Source organism: Schistocerca nitens, chromosome 4, assembly GCF_023898315.1.
Source record: "Schistocerca nitens isolate TAMUIC-IGC-003100 chromosome 4, iqSchNite1.1, whole genome shotgun sequence".
Taxonomy (NCBI): Eukaryota; Metazoa; Arthropoda; class Insecta; order Orthoptera; family Acrididae; genus Schistocerca; species Schistocerca nitens.
The window spans coordinates 692539791-692563989 of NC_064617.1; the positions used below are offsets into that span (position 1 = coordinate 692539791).

General features: G+C 42.8%; 1 protein-coding gene across 4 annotated transcripts in view; it reads left to right on the plus strand.

Annotated features, from left to right (window-relative positions):
- The window catches only part of LOC126251924 (ankyrin repeat and BTB/POZ domain-containing protein 2), a 671398-nt gene that overhangs the window by 612257 nt on the left and 34942 nt on the right, over positions 1-24199 (plus strand). For all 4 annotated transcript variants that reach the window (XM_049952673.1, XM_049952674.1, XM_049952675.1 and 1 more), the window contains 3 exons: positions 4748-5044; positions 7009-7136; positions 20288-20450. In XM_049952673.1, the coding sequence (XP_049808630.1) occupies positions 4748-5044; positions 7009-7136; positions 20288-20450 (588 nt within the window). The remainder of the gene's footprint in view (positions 1-4747; positions 5045-7008; positions 7137-20287; positions 20451-24199) is intronic.

Genomic DNA, 24199 nt, shown 5'->3' on the forward strand with positions numbered 1-24199 from the left:
GAGTGTTTCCTGTGCATCCAGAGGCAATCGTGGAAACCATGTATTCTGCAGAATATCATCACTAATTGCATTGCCTGCAAGAGTGCAAAGACGATGAAGTAGTTGAGATGGTTACAGTCACTGATTTCTTCAGTGTGGACCAATTTTTCAAGTTGCTTAGCTTCTGTCTGTGACAAGCACATTACAAGTACATGCTTGACAGAGCTGTATTTCTCAGTTCTTGATGGTTAAGCAAGAATGTCTTGTACTTCCATAGACATTAGCTCATTAAGTGCAGCTATGATGTGACTATACTTAGTTTTGTCTGAAGTGATGTGGGCAAAGACAAACTGACTCTCAAATTGGGCAAACCACAACACTGGATTATCAGACTAATGCTCACATTTGCTACTGGTAAGTCAGTGCTTGCAGGTTTCTGTACATTTGTCATCATAGGCATTGATTGCAAGATGTGGTTGTTCAGAAATGGTTCTGTGTGGCAAGGTTGACACAAAAAATTGTGTTTTATCATTCTGGCATGTGATGTGACCATTATGGCATATGATTCGGAAACTTGGGGTCACCAAATATCATGTCTAAATACAAAGGAAAAGGAAGGAAGATTAGGTTTAACATCCCATTGACATCGAGGTCATTAGAGATGAAGCACAAGCTCCGATTGTGTGAGGGGTTGGAAAAGAAGAAGCCCATGCCCTTTCAAAGGAGCTATTCCAGCATTTGCCTGGAGTGATTTAGGGAAATCACCGAAAACCTAAATCTCGATGGCCGTATGTGGGTGTGAACTACCATCCTCCAAATGTGTGTCCCGTGTGTTAGCCACTGTGCCACCTATGTGTAAATACAGTTTGTTTGTTCAGAAACATAAATGATTAATTACAGTGCATGATCATAAGACTGCAAGGAGTATCTATTTATCATTTATTTGTAGTTCAGAGACAGCATGAAGAATCAGAGCATTTCCAGTACATGCATAAAATGCAGCAGACAGTTCACTTTCAACATTTAATAAGCTAAACTATTCTCAAAAATAATATTCTTCTTCTTGTTTTATCTCGTATTGAGTATATTTGAACAACATAAAAATTAATCATTGAAGTTTATTTGCTTGCATAGATTCACTGTTCAATTATCAAGCCTGAACCTTGCGGTGAAAAAAGCCATGATCCTCAATCTCTTAAAATAATATTTGTTGATTTTGTAAAGCACTACTCAAGACGTGTTCAGATTATTTAATTTTAAAGTAATCTGTAGTTAGCACCAACACAGCATGAACAAATGTGTTACCAGCAAAAGCCATACTTTCATTCTAATTAGAATTCAGTAAAATGCATAAATTAATTCTAACTAGAATTCAATATTTAGGAAGTCTGTTCAGCTATAATTCCATGTGCAATAGCACAGCTCAATGTATTATTGCACGAATGATATCTTTGAACTACCAACAGAATCTGCTGAAGATTAAACTTGAATTGCTCTGTTATCTAACTATTTGTAACTGAAGTTAATGAGTTAAATTACCTATGTCCTTTTCCTTGTGCCGACAACTGTTTAATACTCCAGCTGACAGGATAAATCACTTCTTATACAAAAGTGCAATAGAATTAATGTAGGAATCTAAATTAAGCTTGAACTGAAGAAGACTGGCTTTCTGGACTACACTGTGAAATGAATAATTTCTCAAATTAATTGAACTGCTGAAAGAGGCATTAGTAACATTATATTGCAGATCAGGAAAAACTCCATCTTACCTGTTAACATCTGGTAGTCTCAAAACAGAGTGCTTCTGTGTTGCTGCTTTGTCATCTTAGTACCAAAAAAGATTTTAATATCATTTATACTACGGGAAAGTTGATCATAAAAATTAAATGTTGCATTCTTATATCCATTTGTAGAACTCTGCAATATCCATGACTTCCCAGATGGTGCCAAACAAGTCAAAGACACATGGTGTAGATGTAATGCTTATAGTTTGTGATGAATCAAGCTGGGATATTTTGACTTCCCCTCTTGTTTTGTCATCTGCCTCCTTAAAATTCATTTTTTCAGTTTTAATTAATTACCATTAACATACATGAATATTATCTGCATTTCCATGAAAGAGAAACCTTGGCCCTCAGTTTTAAAGAATATAACACCAGATCTAATTTCATGCTTAGTTTTATGTATGTAATTGATTTTCTAATTTATTTTGAGTATTCCTAGTTATTATCTTTATTATCTTTCAGTACAGGGCGAAATCAGTAATTGTTTGGTAACTTAAATTCTATTGTTGAGTTAGAAACAAATATCAATTCTGTAATAATTATAAACATTTGGAGGAACAACTAATTGTGTTCTTAAAGTATCTGTTTGGCTCTATTTGAAAACATGTTATCCAAGCCAGTTCTTGATTAATTTCAAAGTAATTAACAGTTTTGTCAAAAGTATTGTTTGCATAACTATATTTGTTAATTTCATGATTTAAACAGATAATTTGGCTTAACCCTCAGTAGTAGAAGAAACTGTTAAAAACAACCAATTTTTCGATGTATTCAGTTAATCGAATGAGTTAAGTTTTAATTGTAATTTCTGTAAATTAAACATCAAATAGTGTGACGTTTCAGTACCTATTATTGTGATGATATATATGGGCCCGATTTTTGGTGAGGAAACAGTCAGTCCGCAGCTGAGTTTCAGATGAGGAACTGTGTTGGTTAGAACAACAACAAATCATCAACTTAACAGTGAAATAAGTGTTACACCAATAGGCCATGTGTTAAAGCAATGACAGTGACTGTTCAATTTAATGGAAAGGCTGTGAACTGTGTGGTTAGGCTTTTACTGCTCGTACATGTACAACAGTAAACTATTCTAGCAGTATGTGGATGTTCGCCTGCAAACTATTAATGAAGCTTATGTAAAGTTAAACATCAGTGCACTGGCCATATTAAATGGGTGCATGGGGAGGTTGTGAAAAGTGAAAGTAAACATCTGTGAAACGCAGCTGTGCACATGTCGGCTACATTATTTACTGTAGTCAGTGTCCAATTACAAATCCCATTTTTCAGCAAGTGTAGCAACGCAGTACGTCAACACCGAGGACAACGAATGAAGAAAATAAAGCAGGCAAACCGCAACATGTGGAGAATAATTAACATCTGAAGCATGTTGCAGTTTTCCTGCTTTATTTTCTTTGTTTGTTGTCCTCAGTGTTGATGTACTGCATTGCTACACTGGCTGAAAAATGGGGTTTGAAATTTGGACACTGACTATGGTAAATAATGTAGCCGACAGGTGCACAGTTGCATTTCACAGATGTTTATTTTCACTTTTCACAACCCCCCACATACACATTTAATATGGCCAGTGCACTGTTGTTTAACTTTACATAAGCCTCATTAATAGTTGTCGTTCTAACCAACACAGTTCCTCGTCTGAAACTCAACTGTGGACTGACTGTTTCCTCACCAAAAATTGGGCCTATGTATATTATCACAATAATAGGTACTGAAACATCACATTGTTCAATGTTTAATTTACAGAATTACAATTAAAACTTAACTCATTCGATTAACTGAATACATTGAAAAATTGGTTCTTGTTAACAGTTTTTCTACTACAAGGGTTAAGCTGAATTATTTGTTTAAATCATGTAATTAATAAATATAGTTTTGCAAACAATACTTTCGACAAAACTGTTGATTACTTTGAAATCAGTCAAGGACTAGCTTTGCTAACATGTTTCCAAATAGAGCCAAATAGATGCTTTAAGAATACAATTAGTTGTTCCCCCAAATCTTTATAATTATTACAGAATTGATATTTGTTTGCAAGTCAACAATAGAATTTAAGTTACAAAACAATTACTGATTTCACCCTATAATGAAAAATACTAACTAGGAATAGTCAAAATAAATTAGAAAATCAATTACATACATAAAACTAAGTACTAAATTTGATCTGGTGTTATATTCCTTAAAACTGAGGGCCAACATTTTTCTTTTATGGAAATGCAGATAATATTCACGTATGTTAGTGGTAATTAGTTGAAATTGAAGACATGAATTTTAAGGAGGCAGATGGCAAAACAAGAGGGGAAGTAAAAATATCCCAGCTTGCTTCGTCACAAGTTCAGGCTCAATCTAATAAGGCTTCTTCTTCTTTTTGCCTTCTGAAAATGCAAGGACATACCTTCTGCCTAATGGCTGGCTCATCACTGACTTTCATGCATACTTCATGCAAGAACTTCGCATTAGGTATCTATCTTTTTTGTTTACATGCATTACAGAATCTGCACTCTGTGGATATTCTGTCATAATTTTTGTCATATGTTAAATCTTTAGGAGCCAAGTTGTTGCCATTGTTTGTGCCATAGACCTAGTATAAACACTGTCATCTTAATAGAGGTGAGTCACTGACAAACAGCCAATTTGTACTGCCTCATATGAATGTGACATGAATTATTCCATCAAAAGGTAACATTTGGAAGCAAAGCCCAAAATATTTAATTTGTTTCCTGTGGATTTGATTGTTGTAATGTTTGGTAATGAATTTTTGGAGATAATTTCTTATTATATTTTAAACTAGGTTTAGTTGCGTATGTTGTTTTCTCTCTGTATTGCCTAGCTGTCTGTTTTAGTATATGCCGTAATCTTCAATTCTGGAATCTTACTGAAGTGCTTCCTAACCTTTTAATGCAAGGCACTTTATTTCAGTAAAGTTGAGACATTTGAACACATAATAAAATATCATAATTTCTTACTTACAGAAACTGAACAGTGTGAATGAGCATGGAATGACTCCTCTCATGATAGCAGTTATAGCCCATGATGAAACATGTGTACGTAATTTGCTGGATGCAGGAGCAGATCCTGACATTGAGACACCTCCTCATGGTTCCACTAACTGTCCAGCAGTGCACGCAGAGACGCAACACTGGACTGCCCTCACATATGCTGCTCTCCAGGGTGACTGTAATATAGCACGGTTGTTGTTGGAACGTGGTGCTAATGTTGAGGGTGGTGCTCGTCTCAGTGAGGATAAGTGCACACTTACTCCTTTACAGGTAGTTACCAACTGTAATATTGCAAACAAAGTGACAGAATTAATTTTATGTTCAGCCATGGTGACTGAATGTGAGCATTAGGAACATGTATTAATTACAGAATTACTTATTAATTGTGCCACACAAGTCAAATGAGGTTATCATAACTTAATGTTGTAACAATTTGAAAATATGATATGTTTTGTGTTTGTTCTTATCATCAGGCATGTGGTGTACAAAATTATTTGATTAATGAAAAGTGATAATCAACCTACTTAATGGTACAGTAAAGCAATTGCTTGGGGGAGCAAGGTGGGGTTAGGAGTTCCATTAATTATGTTGATATCAGGTTGTATTGTTACTGGTTACCACTGTGTGACTTTATCAACCTGCATAGATTGTACAGAGATTGGTGGTATTGTATTATGGAAGCCAGGAAGAGACCTGACATCATTATCAGCAAATGTAGGACTCCTAACACACGTTCTTCATCATCATGTAATTCACCAATTCCTTTAGCACAATTAAGTAGACTGAGCTTTAATGTAAGATTATTGTACTAATTGTGTGTGTCACATACTTGGTGACAAATGGAACCTACTTGAAACTGTTGTATTTTCATGTTCTTGTAATCTACTGTTATCATAACAAATATTGACTACTGTGCTCCTGTTCATGAATATTGTTTTTTACTGATTTTATCACCCTTAGGAGCCTATTACAGACAATCGGTTCTTTTACATCATTATATCAAACCATTCACTTTATATTTTGTTTATAACCTTTGTTAAACAGGCCACTTTCTTTACCATTAAAGTTAATTTCATTTTAATTTGATATTTGGTTTCAACGAGTTGGAAATAGTTCATGCATTGTTTCATATTTACCAGAAATTAATGATAAGAGTATCTTAACTGTGTCTAGCTGAAATTTGTTGTTGCTCTTTGCTGTCAGTGGAAAACATATTATCTACAACACTTAAGAATTTACCTACATGCAAATGAAATTTTTAAGAGCAGAACTTCCTTGAGCTTATAATGTGTTTGTCTTTCTGACTGTGACAAGAAACACTTACTTTTTGCAAGCTTTTCAACTAAGCTACTACTGTTGACACTAGTTCCAATTTGGAACCCATTCCTGTAAAAACAATTCATTGGCCTTTATATACAGCTGTATCAGATGAATTTTACATGTCATAAATGTGCACACTGTTCTTACCCCCCTACCAAAGCAACATTATCAAGATTTTCTGCGGTACTATTACTGAATTATTTGCAGCACCCAGTCACTAATAAAGTTTTTAAAATCTGAGAGTTTCCAGTAGGTTAGAACTGTGTATGAGACTGGGTCTCTAACTTTGGACTTGTATCTTTTGTGGGCAAGTGTTCTACCACCTGAGCTATCCAAGCATAATGCACAATCTGCACTCACAGCTTTACTTCTGCTGGTACTTCCCTCCTCCTTCTGAACCTCACTTGATTTTTATTTCACTACTCTTGATGCTGAAATTTGTAACGATGCTGATCTGTGGCCCATTGTTTTTTCAATCATCCTTATGAAAGAAAAACTGGTGGCAGTGAGTAGCACTTCATGGTATATGTATGTATGTCAATAAGAAGAAAACCTCTATGATATGCATATAATAGAATGGAACTTGGACTGCTCAGAAAACTTTTGTAAGGGTCTATTTCTGAAGCAGGCAAGAATACTGTAACAAATCAACAAGATTTTTTTTAAATGTGTAATTTGTATTTGTTTATGAACAAAACTTATGTAAGAACACGACAAAGTTTTCAGTACACTGTTAAGGAATAAGTGTAATAAGTAATGTTGATAAACTGTATTTTCCTTCTATGATCATTCAATGAGCTCTTGCACAATTACATGATTAAATATGTTGGCAAACTATCTTCCTTATTGATGATTATATATTAATAATAAATTTTTCATTTCTAATCACAAGTGAAAATACATTGTTGTTATAGGTGTCAGTAGCTAGTGGTCATGCTGAAATGGTGGCTCTCCTCTTGTCACATGGAGCACATACTTTCTTATCCACATTATTGAAGGATACCCTGTGTTACTCAGGTGCAGCTCATCGTGGATGTTACAGGTAAATAACCTTAATATCATAGAAAATGTGCTACATAAAGAAACTGTTGGCAGTTAACAGTGAAAAAAGTTACACTGAGTACTGAAAAGGAAAAATATGAAGAAGACACTGCCAGCATATTATAAAAAAACAAGTGAAGATTAAAAAGAAAATGCTGTAGAGAACACAACAGAGTCAAAAAAGGGACTGGGAACAGGGTTCATTTAACATAAATAAGGAGAAAACTTCTGGCAGCAATACAGGCAGCAAAAAATGCTTTTGTGCTGGAAATGGTAGGAGAAACATTAACTTATAGGGAAAAGATGAGTGGTCTTTATGATTGGGTAAGATATGTTAAAGGGAACTAACAGAATGAGGAGGTAAATCAAACTTTTTTTTAAAACTCATTTATTGACATTTTAAGCACAGACCTTCAACCCCATCAAAGTACTCTCCACTTACACTAATACCCATGCCTATTATTTTGTTCAATTTTTCAATACAATATATATATATATATATATATATATATATATATATATATATATATATATATATATATATATGCTTGTGTCTGTATATGTGTGGATGGATATGTGTGTGTGTGCGAGTGTATACCCGTCCTTTTTTCCCCCTAAGGTAAGTCTTTCCGCTCCCGGGATTGGAATGACTCCTTACCCTCTCCCTCAAAACCCACATCCTTTTGTCTTTCCCTCTCCTTCCCTCTTTCCTGATGAGGCAACAGTTTGTTGCGAAAGCTTGAATTTTGTATGTATGTTTGTGTTTGTTTGTGTGTCTGTTGACCTGCCAGCACTTTCATTTGGTAAGTCACATCATCTTTGTTTTTGGATATATTTTTCCTACGTGGAATGTTTATGTCACATCATCTTTGTTTTTAGATATATTTTTCCTACGTGGAATGTTTGGAATGTTTCCCTCTCTCTCTCTCTCTCTCTCTATATATATATATATATATATATATATATATATATATATATATATATATATATATATAAAAAGAAAGATGATGAGACTTACCAAACAAAAGCGCTGGCAGGTCGATAGACACACAAAAAAACACAAATATACACACAGAATTATATACACTCCTGGAAATTGAAATAAGAACACCGTGAATTCATTGTCCCAGGAAGGGGAAACTTTATTGACACATTCCTGGGCTCAGATACATCACATGATCACACTGACAGAACCACAGGCACATAGACACAGGCAACAGAGCATGCACAATGTCGGCACTAGTACAGTGTATATCCACCTTTCGCAGCAATGCAGGCTGCTATTCTCCCATGGAGACGATCGTAGAGATGCTGGATGTAGTCCTGTGGAACGGCTTGCCATGCCATTTCCACCTGGCGCCTCAGTTGGACCAGCGTTCGTGCTGGACGTGCAGACCGCGTGAGACGACGCTTCATCCAGTCCCAAACATGCTCAATGGGGGACAGATCCGGAGATCTTGCTGGCCAGGGTAGTTGACTTACACGTTCTAGAGCACGTTGGGTGGCACGGGATACATGCGGACGTGCATTGTCCTGTTGGAACAGCAAGTTCCCTTGCCGGTCTAGGAATGGTAGAAGGATGGGTTCGATGACGGTTTGGATGTACCGTGCACTATTCAGTGTCCCCTCGACGATCACCAGTGGTGTACGGCCAGTGTAGGAGATTGCTCCCCACACCATGATGCCGGGTGTTGGCCCTGTGTGCCTCGGTCGTATGCAGTCCTGATTGTGGCGCTCACCTGCACGGCGCCAAACATGCATACGACCATCATTGGCACCAAGGCAGAAGCGACTCTCATCGCTGAAGACGACACGTCTCCATTCGTCCCTCCATTCACGCCTGTCACGACACCACTGGAGGCGGGCTGCACGATGTTGGGGCGTGAGCGGAAGACGGCCTAACGGTGTGCGGGACCATAGCCCAGCTTCATGGAGACGGTTGCGAATGGTCCTCGCCGATACCCCAGGAGCAACAGTGTCCCTAAGTTGCTGGGAAGTGACGGTGCGGTCCCCTACGGCACTGCGTAGGATCCTACGGTCTTGGCGTGCATCCTTGCGTCGCTGCGGTCCGGTCTCAGGTCGACGGGCACGTGCACCTTCCGCCGACCACTGGCGACAACATCGATGTACTGGGGAGACCTCACGCCCCACGTGTTGAGCAATTCGGCGGTACGTCCACCCGGCCTCCCGCATGCCCACTATACGCCCTCGCTCAATGTCCGTCAACTGCACATACGGTTCACGTCCACGCTGTCGCGGCATGCTACCAGTGTTAAAGACTGCGATGGAGCTCCGTATGCCACGGCAAACTGGCTGACACTGACGGCGGCGGTGCGCAAATCTTGCACAGCTAGCGCCATTCGACGGCCAACACCGCGGTTCCTGGTGTGTCCGCTGTGCCGTGCGTGTGATCATTGCTTGTACAGCCCTCTCGCAGTGTCCGGAGCAAGTATGGTGGGTCTGACACACCGGTGTCAATGTGTTCTTTTTTCCATTTCCAGGAGTGTGTGTATATATATATATATATATATATATATATATATATATATATATATATATATATATGGTTATAATAGAGGGAAACATTCCACGTTGGAAATATATATCCTTTTTTCCCCCTAAGGTAAGTCTTTCCGCTCCCGGGATTGGAATGACTCCTTACCCTCTCTCTTAAAACCCACATCCTTTCGTCTTTCCCTCTCCTTCCCTCTTTCCTGATGAGGCAACAGTTTGTTGCGAAAGCTTGAATTTTGTGTGTATGTTTGTGTTTGTTTGTGTGTCTGTCGACCTGCCAGCACTTTCATTTGGTATATATATATATAACAGAGGGAAACATTCCACGTGGAAAAAATATATCTAAAAAGAAAGAAAGTGATGAGACTTACCAAACAAAAGCGCTGGCAGGTCGATAGACACACAAACAAACACAAACATACACACAAAATTCTAGCTTTCGCAACAAACGGTTGCTTCGTCAGGAAAGAGGGAAGGAGAGGGAAAGATGAAAGGAAGTGGGTTTTAAGGGAGAGGGTAAGGAGTCATTCCAATCCCAGGAGCGGAAAGACTTACCTTAGGGGGAAAAAAGGACGGGTATACACTCGCACACACACACATATCCATCCACACATATGCAGACACAAGCAGACATATTTAAAGACAAAGAGTTTGGGCAGAATTGTCAGTCGAGGCAGAAGTGCAGAGGCAAAGATGTTGTTGAATGACAGGTGAGGTGTGAGTGGCGGCAACTTGAAATTAGCGGAGATTGAGGCCTGGTGGATAACGGGAAGAGAGGATATATTGAAGAGCAAGTTCCCATCTCCGGAGTTCGGATAGGTTGGTGTTAGTGGGAAGTATCCGGATAACCCGGACGGTGTAACACTGTGCCAAGATGTGCTGGCCGTGCACCAAGGCATGTTTAGCCACAGGGTGATCCTCATTACCAACAAACACTGTCTGCCTGTGTCCATTCATGTGAATAGACAGTTTGTTGCTGGTCATTCCCACATAGAATGCATCACAGTGTAGGCAGGTCAGTTGGTAGATCAAGTGGGTGCTTTCACATGTGGCTCTGCCTTTGATCGTGTACACCTTCCGGGTTACAGGACTGGAAACCACCTTCCCTACCCTCTGGCTCCTACCCTTAAAACCTGTCCCATGCACCCTCCCACCACCCCCTACTCCAGTCCTGTAACCCGGAAGGTGTACACGATCAAAGGCAGAGCCACGTGTGGAAGCACCCACGTGATTTACCAACTGACCTGCCTACACTGTGAAGCCTTCTATGTGGGAATGACCAGCAACAAACTGTCCATTCGCATGAATGGACACAGGCAGACAGTGTTTGTTGGTAATGAGGATCACCCTGTGGCTAAACATGCCTTGGTGCACGGCCAGCACATCTTGGCACAGTGTTACACCGTCCGGGTTATCTGGATACTTCCCACTAACACCAACCTGTCAGAACTCCGGAGGTGGGAACTTGCCCTTCAGCATATCCTCTCTTCTCGCTATCCGCCAGGCCTCAATCTCCGCTAATCTCCAATTTCTATTTGCCGCCGCTCGTACCTCACCTGTCTTTCAACATCACCTTTGCCTCTGTACTTCCGCCTCGACTGACATCTCTGCCCAAACTCTTTGCCTTTACAAATGTCTGCTTTTGTCTGTGTATATGCGGATGGATATGTGTGTGTGTGCGAGTGTATACCCGTCCTTTTTTCCCCCTAAGGTAAGTCTTACCGCTCCCGGGATTGGAATGACTCCTTACCCTCTCCCTTAAAACCCACTTCCTTTCATCTTTCCCTCTCCTTCCCTCTTTCCTGACGAAGCAACCGTTTGTTGCGAAAGCTAGAATTTTGTGTGTATGTTTGTGTTTGTTTGTGTGTCTATCGACCTGCCAGCGCTTTTGTTTGGTAAGTCTCATCACTTTCTTTCTATATATATATATATATATATATATATATATATATATATATATATATATATATATATATATGATGTGACTTACCAAATGAAAGTGCTGGCAGGTCGACAGACACACAAACAAACACAAACATACACACAAAATTCAAGCTTTCGCAACAAACTGTTGCCTCATCAGGAAAGAGGGAAGGAGAGGGAAAGACAAAAGGATGTGGGTTTTAAGGGAGAGGGTAAGGAGTCATTCCAATACCGGGAGCGGAAAGACTTACCTTAGGGGGAAAAAGGATGGGTATACACTCGCACACACACACATATCCATCCACACATATACAGACACAAGCAGACATATTTAAAGACAAAGAGTTTGGGCAGAGATGTCAGTCGAGGCAGAAGTGCAGAGGCAAAGATGTTGTTGAATGACAGGTGAGGTGTGAGTGGCGGCAACTTGAAATTAGCGGAGATTGAGGCCTGGTGGATAACGGGAAGAGAGGATATATTGAAGAGCAAGTTCCCATCTCCGGAGTTCGGATAGGTTGGTGTTAGTGGGAAGTATCCAGATAACCCGGACGGTGTAACACTGTGCCAAGATGTGCTGGCCGTGCACCAAGGCATGTTTTGCCACAGGGTGATCCTCATTACCAACAAACACTGTCTGCCTGTGTCCATTCATGCGAATAGACAGTTTGTTGCTGGTCATTCCCACATAGAATGCGTCACAGTGTAGGCAGGTCAGTTGGTAGATCACGTGGGTGCTTTCACTCGTGGCTCTGCCTTTGATCGTGTACACCTTCCGGGTTACAGGACTGGAGTAGGTGGTGGTGGGAGGGTGCATGGGACAGGTTTTACACCGGGGGCGGTTACAAGGGTAGGAGCCAGAGGGTAGGGAAGGTGGTTTGGGGATTTCATAGGGATGAACTAAGAGGTTACGAAGGTTAGGTGGACGGCGGAAAGACACTCTTGGTGGAGTGGGGAGGATTTCATGAAGGATGGATCTCATTTCAGGGCAGGATTTGAGGAAGTCGTATCCCTGCTGGAGAGCCACATTCAGAATCTGATCCAGTCCCGGAAAGTATCCTGTCACAAGTGGGGCACTTTTGTGGTTCTTCTGTGGGACGTTCTGGGTTTGAGAGGATGAGGAAGTGGCTCTGGTTATTTGTTTCTCTACCAGGTCGGGAGGGTAGTTGCGGGATGCGAAAGCTGTTGTCAGGTTGTTGGTGTAATGCTTCAGGGATTCCGGACTGGAGCAGATTCGTTTGCCACAAAGACCTAGGCTGTAGGGAAGGGACCGTTTGATGTAGAATGGGTGGCAGCTGTCGTAATGGAGGTACTGTTGCTTGTTGGTGGGTTTGATGTGGACGGACGTGTGAAGCTGGCCATTGGACAGGTGGAGGTCAACATCAAGGAAAGTGGCATGGGATTTGGAGTAGGACCAGGTGAATCTGATGGAACCAAAGGAGTTGAGGTTGGAGAGGAAATTCTGGAGTTCTTCTTCACTGTGAGTCCAGATCATGAAGATGTCATCAATAAATCTGTACCAAACTTTGGGTTGGCAGGCCTGGGTAACCAAGAAGGCTTCCTCTAAGCGACCCATGAATAGGTTGGCGTACGAAGGGGCCATCCTGGTACCCATGGCTGTTCCCTTTAATTGTTGGTATGTCTGGCCTTCAAAAGTGAAGAAGTTGTGGGTCAGGATGAAGCTGGCTAAGGTAATGAGGAAAGAGGTTTTAGGTAGGGTGGCAGGTGATCGGCGTGAAAGGAAGTGCTCCATCGCAGCGAGGCCCTGGACGTGCGGGATATTTCTGTATAAGGAAGTGGCATCAATGGTTACAAGGATGGTTTCTGGGGGTAACGGATTGGGTAAGGATTCCAGGCGTTCGAGAAAGTGGTTGGTGTCTTTGATGTAGGATGGGAGACTGCACGTAATGGGTTGAAGGTGTTGATCTATGTAGGCAGAGATACGTTCTGTGGGGGCTTGGTAACCAGCTACAATGGGGCGACCGGGATGATTGGGTTTGTGAATTTTAGGAAGAAGGTAGAAGGTAGGGGTGCGGGGTATCGGTGGGGTCAGGAGGTTGATGGAGTCAGGTGAAAGGTTTTGTAGGGGGCCTAAGGTTCTGAGGATTCCTTGAAGCTCCGCCTGGACATCAGGAATGGGATTACCTTGGCAAACTTTGTATGTGGTGTTGTCTGAAAGCTGACGCAGTCCCTCAGCCACATACTCCCGACGATCAAGTACCACGGTCGTGGAACCCTTGTCAGCCGCAAGAATGACAGGTCAGCCTTCAGATCACGGATAGACTGGGCTTCAGCAGTGGTGATGTTGGGAGTAGGATTAAGGTTTTTTAAGAAGGATTGAGAGGCAAGGCTGGAAGTCAGAAATTCCTGGAAGGTTTGGAGAGGGTGATTTTGAGGAAGAGGAGGTGGGTCCCGCTGTGACGGAGGACGGAACTGTTCCAGGCAGGGTTCAATTTGGATAGTGTCTTGGGGAGTTGGATCATTAGGGGTAGGATTAGGATCATTTTTCTTCGTGGCAAAGTGATACTTCCAGCAGAGAGTACGAGTGTAGGACAGTAAATCATTGATGAGGGCTGTTTGGTTTAATCTGGGAGTGCGGCTGAAGGTGAGGCCTTTGGATAGGACAGAGGTTTCAGATTGGGAGAGAGGTTTGGAGGAAAGGTTAACTACTGAATTAGGGTGTTGTGGTGCCAGATTGTGTTGATTGGAATTTTGAGGTTTTGGTGGGAGTGGAGCTGGAAGTGGGAGACTGAGTAGATGGGAGAGACTGGGTTTGTGTGCAATGAGAGGTTCAAAATCACCCTCTCCAAACCTTCCAGGAATTTCTGACTTCCAGCCTTGCCTCTCAATCCTTCTTAAGAAACCTTAATCCTACTCCCAACATCACCACTGCTGAAGCCCAGGCTATCCGTGATCTGAAGGCTGACCGGTCCAGCGTCATTCTTCCGGCGGACAAGGGTTCCACGACCGTGGTACTTGATCGTCGGGAGTATGTGGCTGAGGGACTGCGTCAGCTTTCAGACAACACCACATACAAAGTTTGCCAAGGTAATCCCATTCCTGATGTCCAGGCGGAGCTTCAAGGAATCCTCAGAACCTTAGGCCCCCTACAAAACCTTTCACCTGACTCCATCAACCTCCTGACCCCACCGACACCCCGCACCCCTACCTTCTACCTTCTTCCTAAAATTCACAAACCCAATCATCCCAGTCGCCCCATTGTAGCTGGTTAGCAAGCCCCCACAGAACGTATCTCTGCCTACGTAGATCAACACCTTCAACCCATTACGTGCAGTCTCCCATCCTACATCAAAGACACCAACCACTTTCTCGAACGCCTGGAATCCTTACCCAATCCGTTACCCCCAGAAACCATCCTTGTAACCATTGATGCCACTTCCTTATACAGAAATATCCCGCACGTCCAGGGCCTCGCTGCGATGGAGCACTTCCTTTCACGCCGATCACCTGCCACCCTACCTAAAACCTCTTTCCTCATTACCTTAGCCAGCTTCATCCTGACCCACAACTTCTTCACTTTTGAAGGCCAGACATACCAACAATTAAAGGGAACAGCCATGGGTACCAGGATGGCCCCTTCGTACGCCAACCTATTCATGGGTCGCTTAGAGGAAGCCTTCTTGGTTACCCAGGCCTGCCAACCCAAAGTTTGGTACAGATTTATTGATGACATCTTCATGATCTGGACTCACAGTGAAGAAGAACTCCAGAATTTCCTCTCCAACCTCAACTCCTTTGGTTCCATCAGATTCACCTGGTCCTACTCCAAATCCCATGCCACTTTCCTTGATGTTGACCTCCACCTGTCCAATGGCCAGCTTCACACGTCCGTCCACATCAAACCCACCAACAAGCAACAGTACCTCCATTACGACAGCTGCCACCCATTCTACATCAAACGGTCCCTTCCCTACAGCCTAGGTCTTTGTGGCAAACGAATCTGCTCCAGTCCGGAATCCCTGAAGCATTACACCAACAACCTGACAACAGCTTTCGCATCCCGCAACTACCCTCCCGACCTGGTAGAGAAACAAATAACCAGAGCCACTTCCTCATCCTCTCAAACCCAGAACGTCCCACAGAAGAACCACAAAAGTGCCCCACTTGTGACAGGATACTTTCCGGGACTGGATCAGATTCTGAATGTGGCTCTCCAGCAGGGATACGACTTCCTCAAATCCTGCCCTGAAATGAGATCCATCCTTCATGAAATCCTCCCCACTCCACCAAGAGTGTCTTTCCGCCGTCCACCTAACCTTCGTAACCTCTTAGTTCATCCCTATGAAATCCCCAAACCACCTTCCCTACCCTCTGGCTCCTACCCTTGTAACCGCCCCCGGTGTAAAACCTGTCCCATGCACCCTCCCACCACCACCTACTCCAGTCCTGTAACCCGGAAGGTGTACACGATCAAAGGCAGAGCCACGTGTGAAAGCACCCACGTGATCTACCAACTGACCTGCCTACACTGTGACGCATTCTATGTGGGAATGACCAGCAACAAACTGTCTATTCGCATGAATGGACACAGGCAGACAGTGTTTGTTGGTAATGAGGATCACCCTGTGGTTAAACATGCCTTGGTGCACGGCCAGCACATCTTGGCACAGTGTTACACCGTCCGGGTTATCTGGATACTTCCCACTAACACCAACCTATCCGAACTCCGGAGATGGGAACTTGCTCTTCAATATATCCTCTCTTCCCGTTATCCACCAGGCCTCAATCTCCGCTAATTTCAAGTTGCCGCCACTCACACCTCACCTGTCATTCAACAACATCTTTGCCTCTGCACTTCTGCCTCGACTGACAATTCTGCCCAAACTCTTTGTCTTTAAATATGTCTGCTTGTGTCTGCATATGTGTGGATGGATATGTGTGTGTGTGCGAGTGTATACCCATCCTTTTTTCCCCCTAAGGTAAGTCTTTCTGCTCCCGGGATTGGAATGACTCCTTACCCTCTCCCTTAAAACCCACATCCTTTTGTCTTTCCCTCTCCTTCCCTCTTTCCTGATGAGGCAACAGTTTGTTGCGAAAGCTTGAATTTTGTGTGTATGTTTGTGTTTGTTTGTGTGTCTGTCGACCTGCCAGCACTTTCATTTGGTAAGTCACATCATCTATGTTTTTAGATATATTTTTCCTACGTGGAATGTTTCCCTTTATTATAACCATATATATATATATATATATATATATATATATATATATATATATATATATATATATATATATATAGAGGGAAACATTCCACGTAGGAAAAATATATCCAAAACCAAAGATGATGTGACTTACCAAATGAAAGTGCTGGCAGGTCGACAGACACACGAACAAACACAAACATACACACAAAATTCAACTTTCGCAACAAACTGTTGCCTCATCAGGAAAGAGGGAAGGAGAGGGAAAGACGAAAGGATGTGGGTTTTAAGGGAGAGGGTAAGGAGTCATTCCAATCCCGGGAGCGGAAAGACTTACCTTAGGGGGAAAAAAGGACGGGTATACACTCGCACACACACACATATCCATCCACACATGTACTGTGTACTCTTCTTTCAAAGTACAGCATGCTTCCATGTGACCTTGTTTTTGTTCAACAGTTAGCAGTCATAGCAGCCATCCTTTTCATTCACAAATCTTCTGTCATAATTCGCTGGCCCTGTACTCCAAGTCACTCCCAGCAGCTCCACAATTTCTTTAATGGTCGATCATTGATCTTCTCATTAGCGTCATCCTTGTATTCCATTTTTAACATCTTACGAGTTTCTATTCCAGTTTCTCTGAGCAAGAAGCAGAATTTCACCTCTGCATGCTGTTCATGAAAATCAACCATTGCACAAGTGACAATCACACAAAACAGTTGTCACTATAAACTCTACTGAAACTAGTCCTGATCTTATTCAGTGATGACACTCAGTTTACTGGCTCTGGAAAAAACATGGTACTACTAAAGCTCTGCCCACCAAAAAATTAGTTCAGTTTCTTTTGGGTACCCCCTTGTACTTCATATCTGTGGGGGAGGGGGCTGATCCAATTATATACTGTAAGGAGAAAAACAGGCACCTTTAGTCAATTGTTCGAAAATATGGAGGGTAGTCTATGGAGCATAGAACAGACAATGAAAAGGAATTAGAAGGGCAAGTAGCAGGAAACGGCCTGAGAATTTCCATATACCTACTCATATGAAGGAAATAATGAAAATACGGTACTTAGAAACAGCAGGACTGGAAAGGCATGTGGGTAGGGCAGTGTGTCTGCTGATGTCCACAAAATAGCTGATCCAGAAGCTCTACCTGAAAGAATTATTTAGCTTAAGCTTGGAGAGAGGTAAGTGTCAAACGATTAGTGGACAGCCATTATGATCCCCGTGCACAAAGGAGGTGACGCACATGATGCTGGAAATTTCAGGCCTGTCAGTCTAACATCAGTAACCATCATAATGATGGAAAAGTTAGCAGTTAAGTACTATATATCTATACAATATGGAACACAAAGCAATGAATTAAAGACACTTGGTATGGATTTATGGAATAACACTCTTGTGAATCATGACAAGTAGGATTCATTCAGGATGTAGCAGACACATTAGATGTGGGGGAGGGGGGACTAGACTGCATCAACCTAGACCTCTTAAAAGCCTTTCAGATTCCATCATGCACTCTTGTTACATAAATTATGAACTGCTGAAGTAGAAGAAAGAGTAGCAGCTTGGGTAAAAGTATCTCTGCTGAGCAGAACCCAGGATAAAATAACTTGGAGAAAGTGGAGGTGTTGTCAGGCATATCATTGGGAAGTGTGGTGGGACTCTGTTGTTTATTATGTAAATGACATATTTACTGAAATCTATCTAATATTAGAATGTTTGCAAATGATTGGCTGGTGTTAGACAAACATGAGATTGTGGCACTCTCAAGGCTGATGTTGCAACAGTAGAGAAGTGAGTAAACACAAATAGAATGAGCATCAATGTAAGTAATAGCCAGGTGGTCAGTTTCTGACCAAGACAACAGTTGAGTATAAGTTAGGGAAAGATATGCTCTCTGTGTCACTTAATTTTAAATGCTTAGGAGTGACATTTGATAGCAAATTGCATTGCAGTATTCCTGTGAGAACAATAGTTGGCAATGCCAACAGTTTACTGCTCCAAATAATGAGAATGTTGAAGGGCCAGTCAAGGGTAGATCGAGAAAAAGGCATACTGTTCCTTGGCTTGACCTCATCTGGAGTATTGCAGTTCTATATGGAACTCATATCTGATTTCAGACCTGAAGGATGTATAAGAAAAGAGCAGTAAGATTTACCCAGGTAAATTCTGAGCAAAACAGTAGAGTGTCTGCTGTGATGAAGGAGCAGAAATGGAACTTGCTGGAAATTTTGAGAAAAGGTCACATATTGGGTAACATACATAGAGCAGCTGCAGTTGCAGCACATGGTATGGTATTAAAATTAGCTGTATGTGGATCAACGGAGGAGAAGCCACAAGTTAAAGCATTTCCATAAAATAAATGTGTTACACTGTAACAAGTCTGTAAGGTGATTTTCTTTCATATGTAAAGGATAAAGCAGTTTACAGAAAGAGGTTTTAAGTCCCTGGCCTGAGACACTACAGTGTTTTGAGAAAAGATTGAAATAGAGTGTACTGAAACATTAAATGAAAATAAGTGATCCTATAAATCTAAGTATAACATACAATGTAGACTTTCACAGCTGATATTGTCTTAAAACTTCTGTGCTGGTAGGCCATGGTTGATGTATAAAAATCTCATGCCCAACTAAAATGTATACTGCTTTAGAAACGAGAAAGCTTGATTGTAATTTAACATCCTCCTTTTTCCTGGCCCTTATCCTGTATCTTCACATGTTATTTATTGCATCTGGCAATGTTAGTGGTAGAGATTGGTCAGGTGCCCTACCTGACACCACTGCTTTTCCCCGGAGATGTAATTTGTGTAGCCCATCTGTCTGTATCTTATGTTATCTCATGCAAAAGTGTGGGAATGTTTTCTCAATGTTTGAAAATTGTATAACTAAGGTGGAATGTGGGTATCTGTCCAGTGTTCACCTAGTCAGATATGAGAAACTGATTGAACATCACATCAAGGCTGCTTGACACACTGGCCATGATAGGTAATTGGTGAGATGGATTTGGTCCAGGGCCAGCAAGTGTCTCTGATCCCAGAAGCAGCCTGCTAGCATCCCCAGCTCTTCGCAAATAATTTTCATTTGGCTTAACTGCTGCACCATTCCTCATGTTCATACCTTTATCATGTAGTTTCCAAAAATAAATCGTAAATTAAAAACGTCATTTCCGCTTTCATGTTTCTATTCAAACACACCATTTAAAGTTTATGGGACCTTCTGCACCTATGTTGCAACATTATTCTTTTAGTTTTCACCAAATTTTAAAAAAATAGAGAGAAAATTTACTCATAAGTAATGAGATGAAAAATAAATTATTAGATAACTATCAAATAATCATTTCATGGTAACAAGCATTATGTAATTTCTTTTCAAAGATACAGTGCAAACATCTGTTTTGTAACTGTCGCAGCCTCATTCAGTTTTGTAACAGTGGGCAGTGACTGAGTGAGCGTGTCGTATTTCAAGTAAAGATGCTTCAACATGTTGTGAATTAATAATATAAGGATACAGTGAAGATACAAGAAATGAAATACAGCAAATGTCCTTTATATATTGCAGTGCGATCTCAGTTGCAGCAGCTCATGGGCAACGATCAACTCTCCATAAGTTGCTGTCCCACCCTCTGGATGCCAACAACAAAGAAGTTTTGTCACTCGAAGAGATTTTGGCAGAAGGAGCAAACCAGCTAACTGCTGATCGCCGACAGTGTGGGCGTCTTCAGGTACATTATGCTGTAGTAACATGTACTGACTTTGAGAGCAAATTATAAGGAGAAGTCACAAGGAGAAACATAGGCAAATTGTAACTAATTTTGATTGCAGATATCACATTGTAGTTAGAATTTTATTTAAATGGTAAAATTATTTCTTCTGGCTGTTTTGTCTCATCTTGCACAATGCAGGGGAAAAAAACGCAAAATTGTATTACACATTTTCCTTAGCGATCCCCAAAGTGCCAGACATTTGTACTGTATTAACATACACAACTGTTATATTTATTTAAACATTACTTTTTTGGAGCCATGAATCATTTACAAAAACAAGAAAAACAGAACCACTCGGACAACCGAGTGTGAAAATTGCTGGTTTCAGGGTTTGGGTGGTGACCCTGCCCTGGACTGAATTTGCCTTGCAGATTAGCAATGAGGGGGCTGGTGAATCACTCAGGCTTGATGTAATTTTTCAGCAGTTTCCCACATCCAGCTAGGTGAATAGTGGTCCAGTAACCATGTCCCACCTCAGAGACACACTATGCAAACATTTCGAAAACATTCTCACACTTGAAAATGAGATTTACTCCACATGCAAACAGATCGGGCACACGAATTCAGTCTTGGTGTGAGTTGTGGCATCAAGAAGGGCTTCATCAACTACCACTAACATTGCAAAAACCCATCTAAAACAATGCTGACCAACCAGAGGAACAGGAAAAGGCTACAAGGAAGAAGAAGAAGAATCTAACAATGGAAAATCCAGGTTGGAATGTAACAGTATTATGAAAAGGATAGTTGCTACTCAACATGTAGTGGAGATGTTGAGTCACAGATAGGCACAACAAAAAGATTCTCAGAAAGTGAGTGTTGTGGCGTAACAAGCTAGTCACGCCACACTGAGGAGGAAGCCGAAAGGCACGCGTACACACACGCCGACTGGCGTCAAGTCTGGAACAGGATACGTATTGAATACTATAAAGAAAATACGTATCTTTGGAATATACTTAACTTTTAATCAATCCTTGTGATACATCTCTCTTGACTATACAAATGAGACTCGTAAGATACATGCACTGTGACAATTGGCGCCTTGCTAAGTCGTAGTCATTAACTTAGCTGAAGGCTATTCTAACTGTCTCTCGGCAAATGAGAGCAAAGGCTTCGTCAGTATAGTCGCTAGCAACGTCGTCGTACAACTGGGCGAGTTCTCGTGCGTCTCTCGAGACCTGCCGTGTGGTGGTGCTCGGTCTGCGATCACACAGTGGCAACACGCGGGTCCGACATGTACTAATGGACCGTGGCCGATTTAAGCTACCACCTAGCAAGTGTGGTGTCTGGCAGTGACACCACATTCCTCCCCCGCAAATCGGCGAACGGTCATGTTATAAGGCTTCCGCCCGCCGTGGGGAGGACCCCATGTTGACGTATGCGATGAGGTGGGGAGCCTAACAACAGGTGAGGCTGTGCCACCCACACCCGGCCATTCGGTCCGAGGGGAGCTAGGAAACGCCTGAAAACCTAGTCCAGGGTGCACGTCAACATGCGGAGTATGCGCCCGGAGAGAGACAGGAGGGGCCGAAGGGTTGACCTCCATGTGGTCGGTGCACCCGACAGGCGAAGACGACATCTGGTCCGGAGCGGGCAAGAGTTCCATGGTGGAGGACAGCCGGTCATGGGAAGCGAGCGGCGGCGCGTGACCCAGGGAGGCGCCAGGCGGTTGCAGCGACGCGTCCACTGCGGGCGGCGCCGGCGGGAGAACAGGCGGCAGCGGCGGCGGCGCGACGCCATGAGGCAAAATGGAAGGCAGCGTCGGTAACACCTGGGGATGAGGCGAGCCAGTAGATGGGTCCCCAGGGCGCTGACCGGACGGCACCGTCGCTGAAAGCAGACGGGGAGCGGCAGAACCCAGGCGACGACAGAGGCGCAGCTGATTGAGATGCCGACGCACCTCACCAGAGGCCCACAAAACCAAATACATCGCGCGGCCGAGGCAGCGAAGAATGCGCCCTGCGAGCCAACGCCGTGAACCACGATAGTTGCGATAGAATACAACGTCGCCAGCAGCAAAAGCAGTAGTCTGCCGCTGCACTGGAACCTGAGGTGGCGGATGCAGCAAAGACATCAAGGTTCGATGAGGACGACCATGGAGCAACTCAGCCGGCGAGCGACCATCGCGGGGCTGAGAGCGATACGAAGACAAAAAGAGCAACAATGCGTCCTCCCTAGAACACGACTCTTTCAACTTCAACATCTGTGACTTGAAAGTCCGGACCAATCGTTCAGCGGCACCGTTTGACTGAGGCGAAAACGGCGCGGATGTCAGATGTTGAATACCATTGGCCTTGCAGAATGACTGAAATTCTGCGGACACGAATTGTGGGCCATTGTCGGAAACAATAGTCTGGGGAAGACCTTCAATGCAAAAAATAACGGACAACGCTTGGATGGTGGCAGATGACGTCGTGGAAGACATCCGGACAACAAAAGGAAAATTACTGAATGAATCCACCACAACCAACCATCGAGCATTCCAGAATGGACCAGCAAAATCGATGTGCAAGCGTTGCCAAGGGAAGTGGCTTTCAGCCATGCAAAGAATTTCCGCGGCGGGGCGGATTGTTGTTCGGCACACGCCATGCAAGAAGAGCACATATTCGTAATCGCAGCATCGATTCCGAACCAAGTACAGTGCTGACAAGCAAGTTGTTTCGTACGCACTATACCCCAATGCCCTTGGTGAAGAAGCCGTAAGACAGAGGACTGTAATGAACGTGGGACCACGACTCTGGATTGATCATTATCCGAACGCAACAACAAAACACCACGTCGTACAAAAAGTCTCTCTTTGTGAGCAAAAAATCGGCGAACCAGCGGATCCTCGATCCGTGACTTGGACAAGGGCCATTGCGTAGCAACAAAACGCAAAACAGTAGCAAGGACAGGGTCAGCAGCTGTGGCTGTAGCGACACGACGAAAATCAATCGGAAACGATTCGACCACGTCATCGGTTTCCGAATCAATGAACATGCAAGCAAGTTCGGAAGAATCGAATGCTTTATCCTCAGCAACAGGCAAACGGGACAACGCATCAGCGTTTCCGTGCTTAGCAGTGGACCGATACAAGATATCGTAGCGGTACTGCGAGAGGAAGAGAGACCAGCGAATGAATTTCTGCGCTGTACGTGGAGGTACAGGCGTGTTCGGATGAAAAAGCGATGTCAAAGGTTTGTGGTCTGTGATGATGGTAAACTGACGACCATACAAGAAATCATGGAACTTAGTAACACCAAACAAGAGAGCTAAAGCTTCTTTCTCTATCTGGGAATAATTGTGTTGCGCAGACGAGAGCAATTTTGAAGCAAAGGCAATAGGACGATCATGCGATCCATCTTTGTGCGCAAGCACAGCACCGATCCCGAAATCCGACGCATCGACCATCAACAAAAGGGGTTTCCGGGGATCGAATGGCGTAAGGCAAGTATTTGAAAGTAACGCCGATTTCAACCGGCGAAAGGCGCGTTCGCATTCTGTCGTCCAGACGAACGGAACACCTTTACGGCGTAAGCGATGAAGCGGAGCTGAAATGGAAGAAGCGCGCGGCACAAACCTGGCATAGTAGTTAATTTTTCCCAACACATTCTGGAGCTGTTTCAAGTTCTGTGGCGAAGGCAACTCCTGTATGGCACGGAGGTGCTCTGGACTCGGATGTATGCCTTGGGCATTTATGACATGGCCCAGATATGGTAAGTCACGAGCAA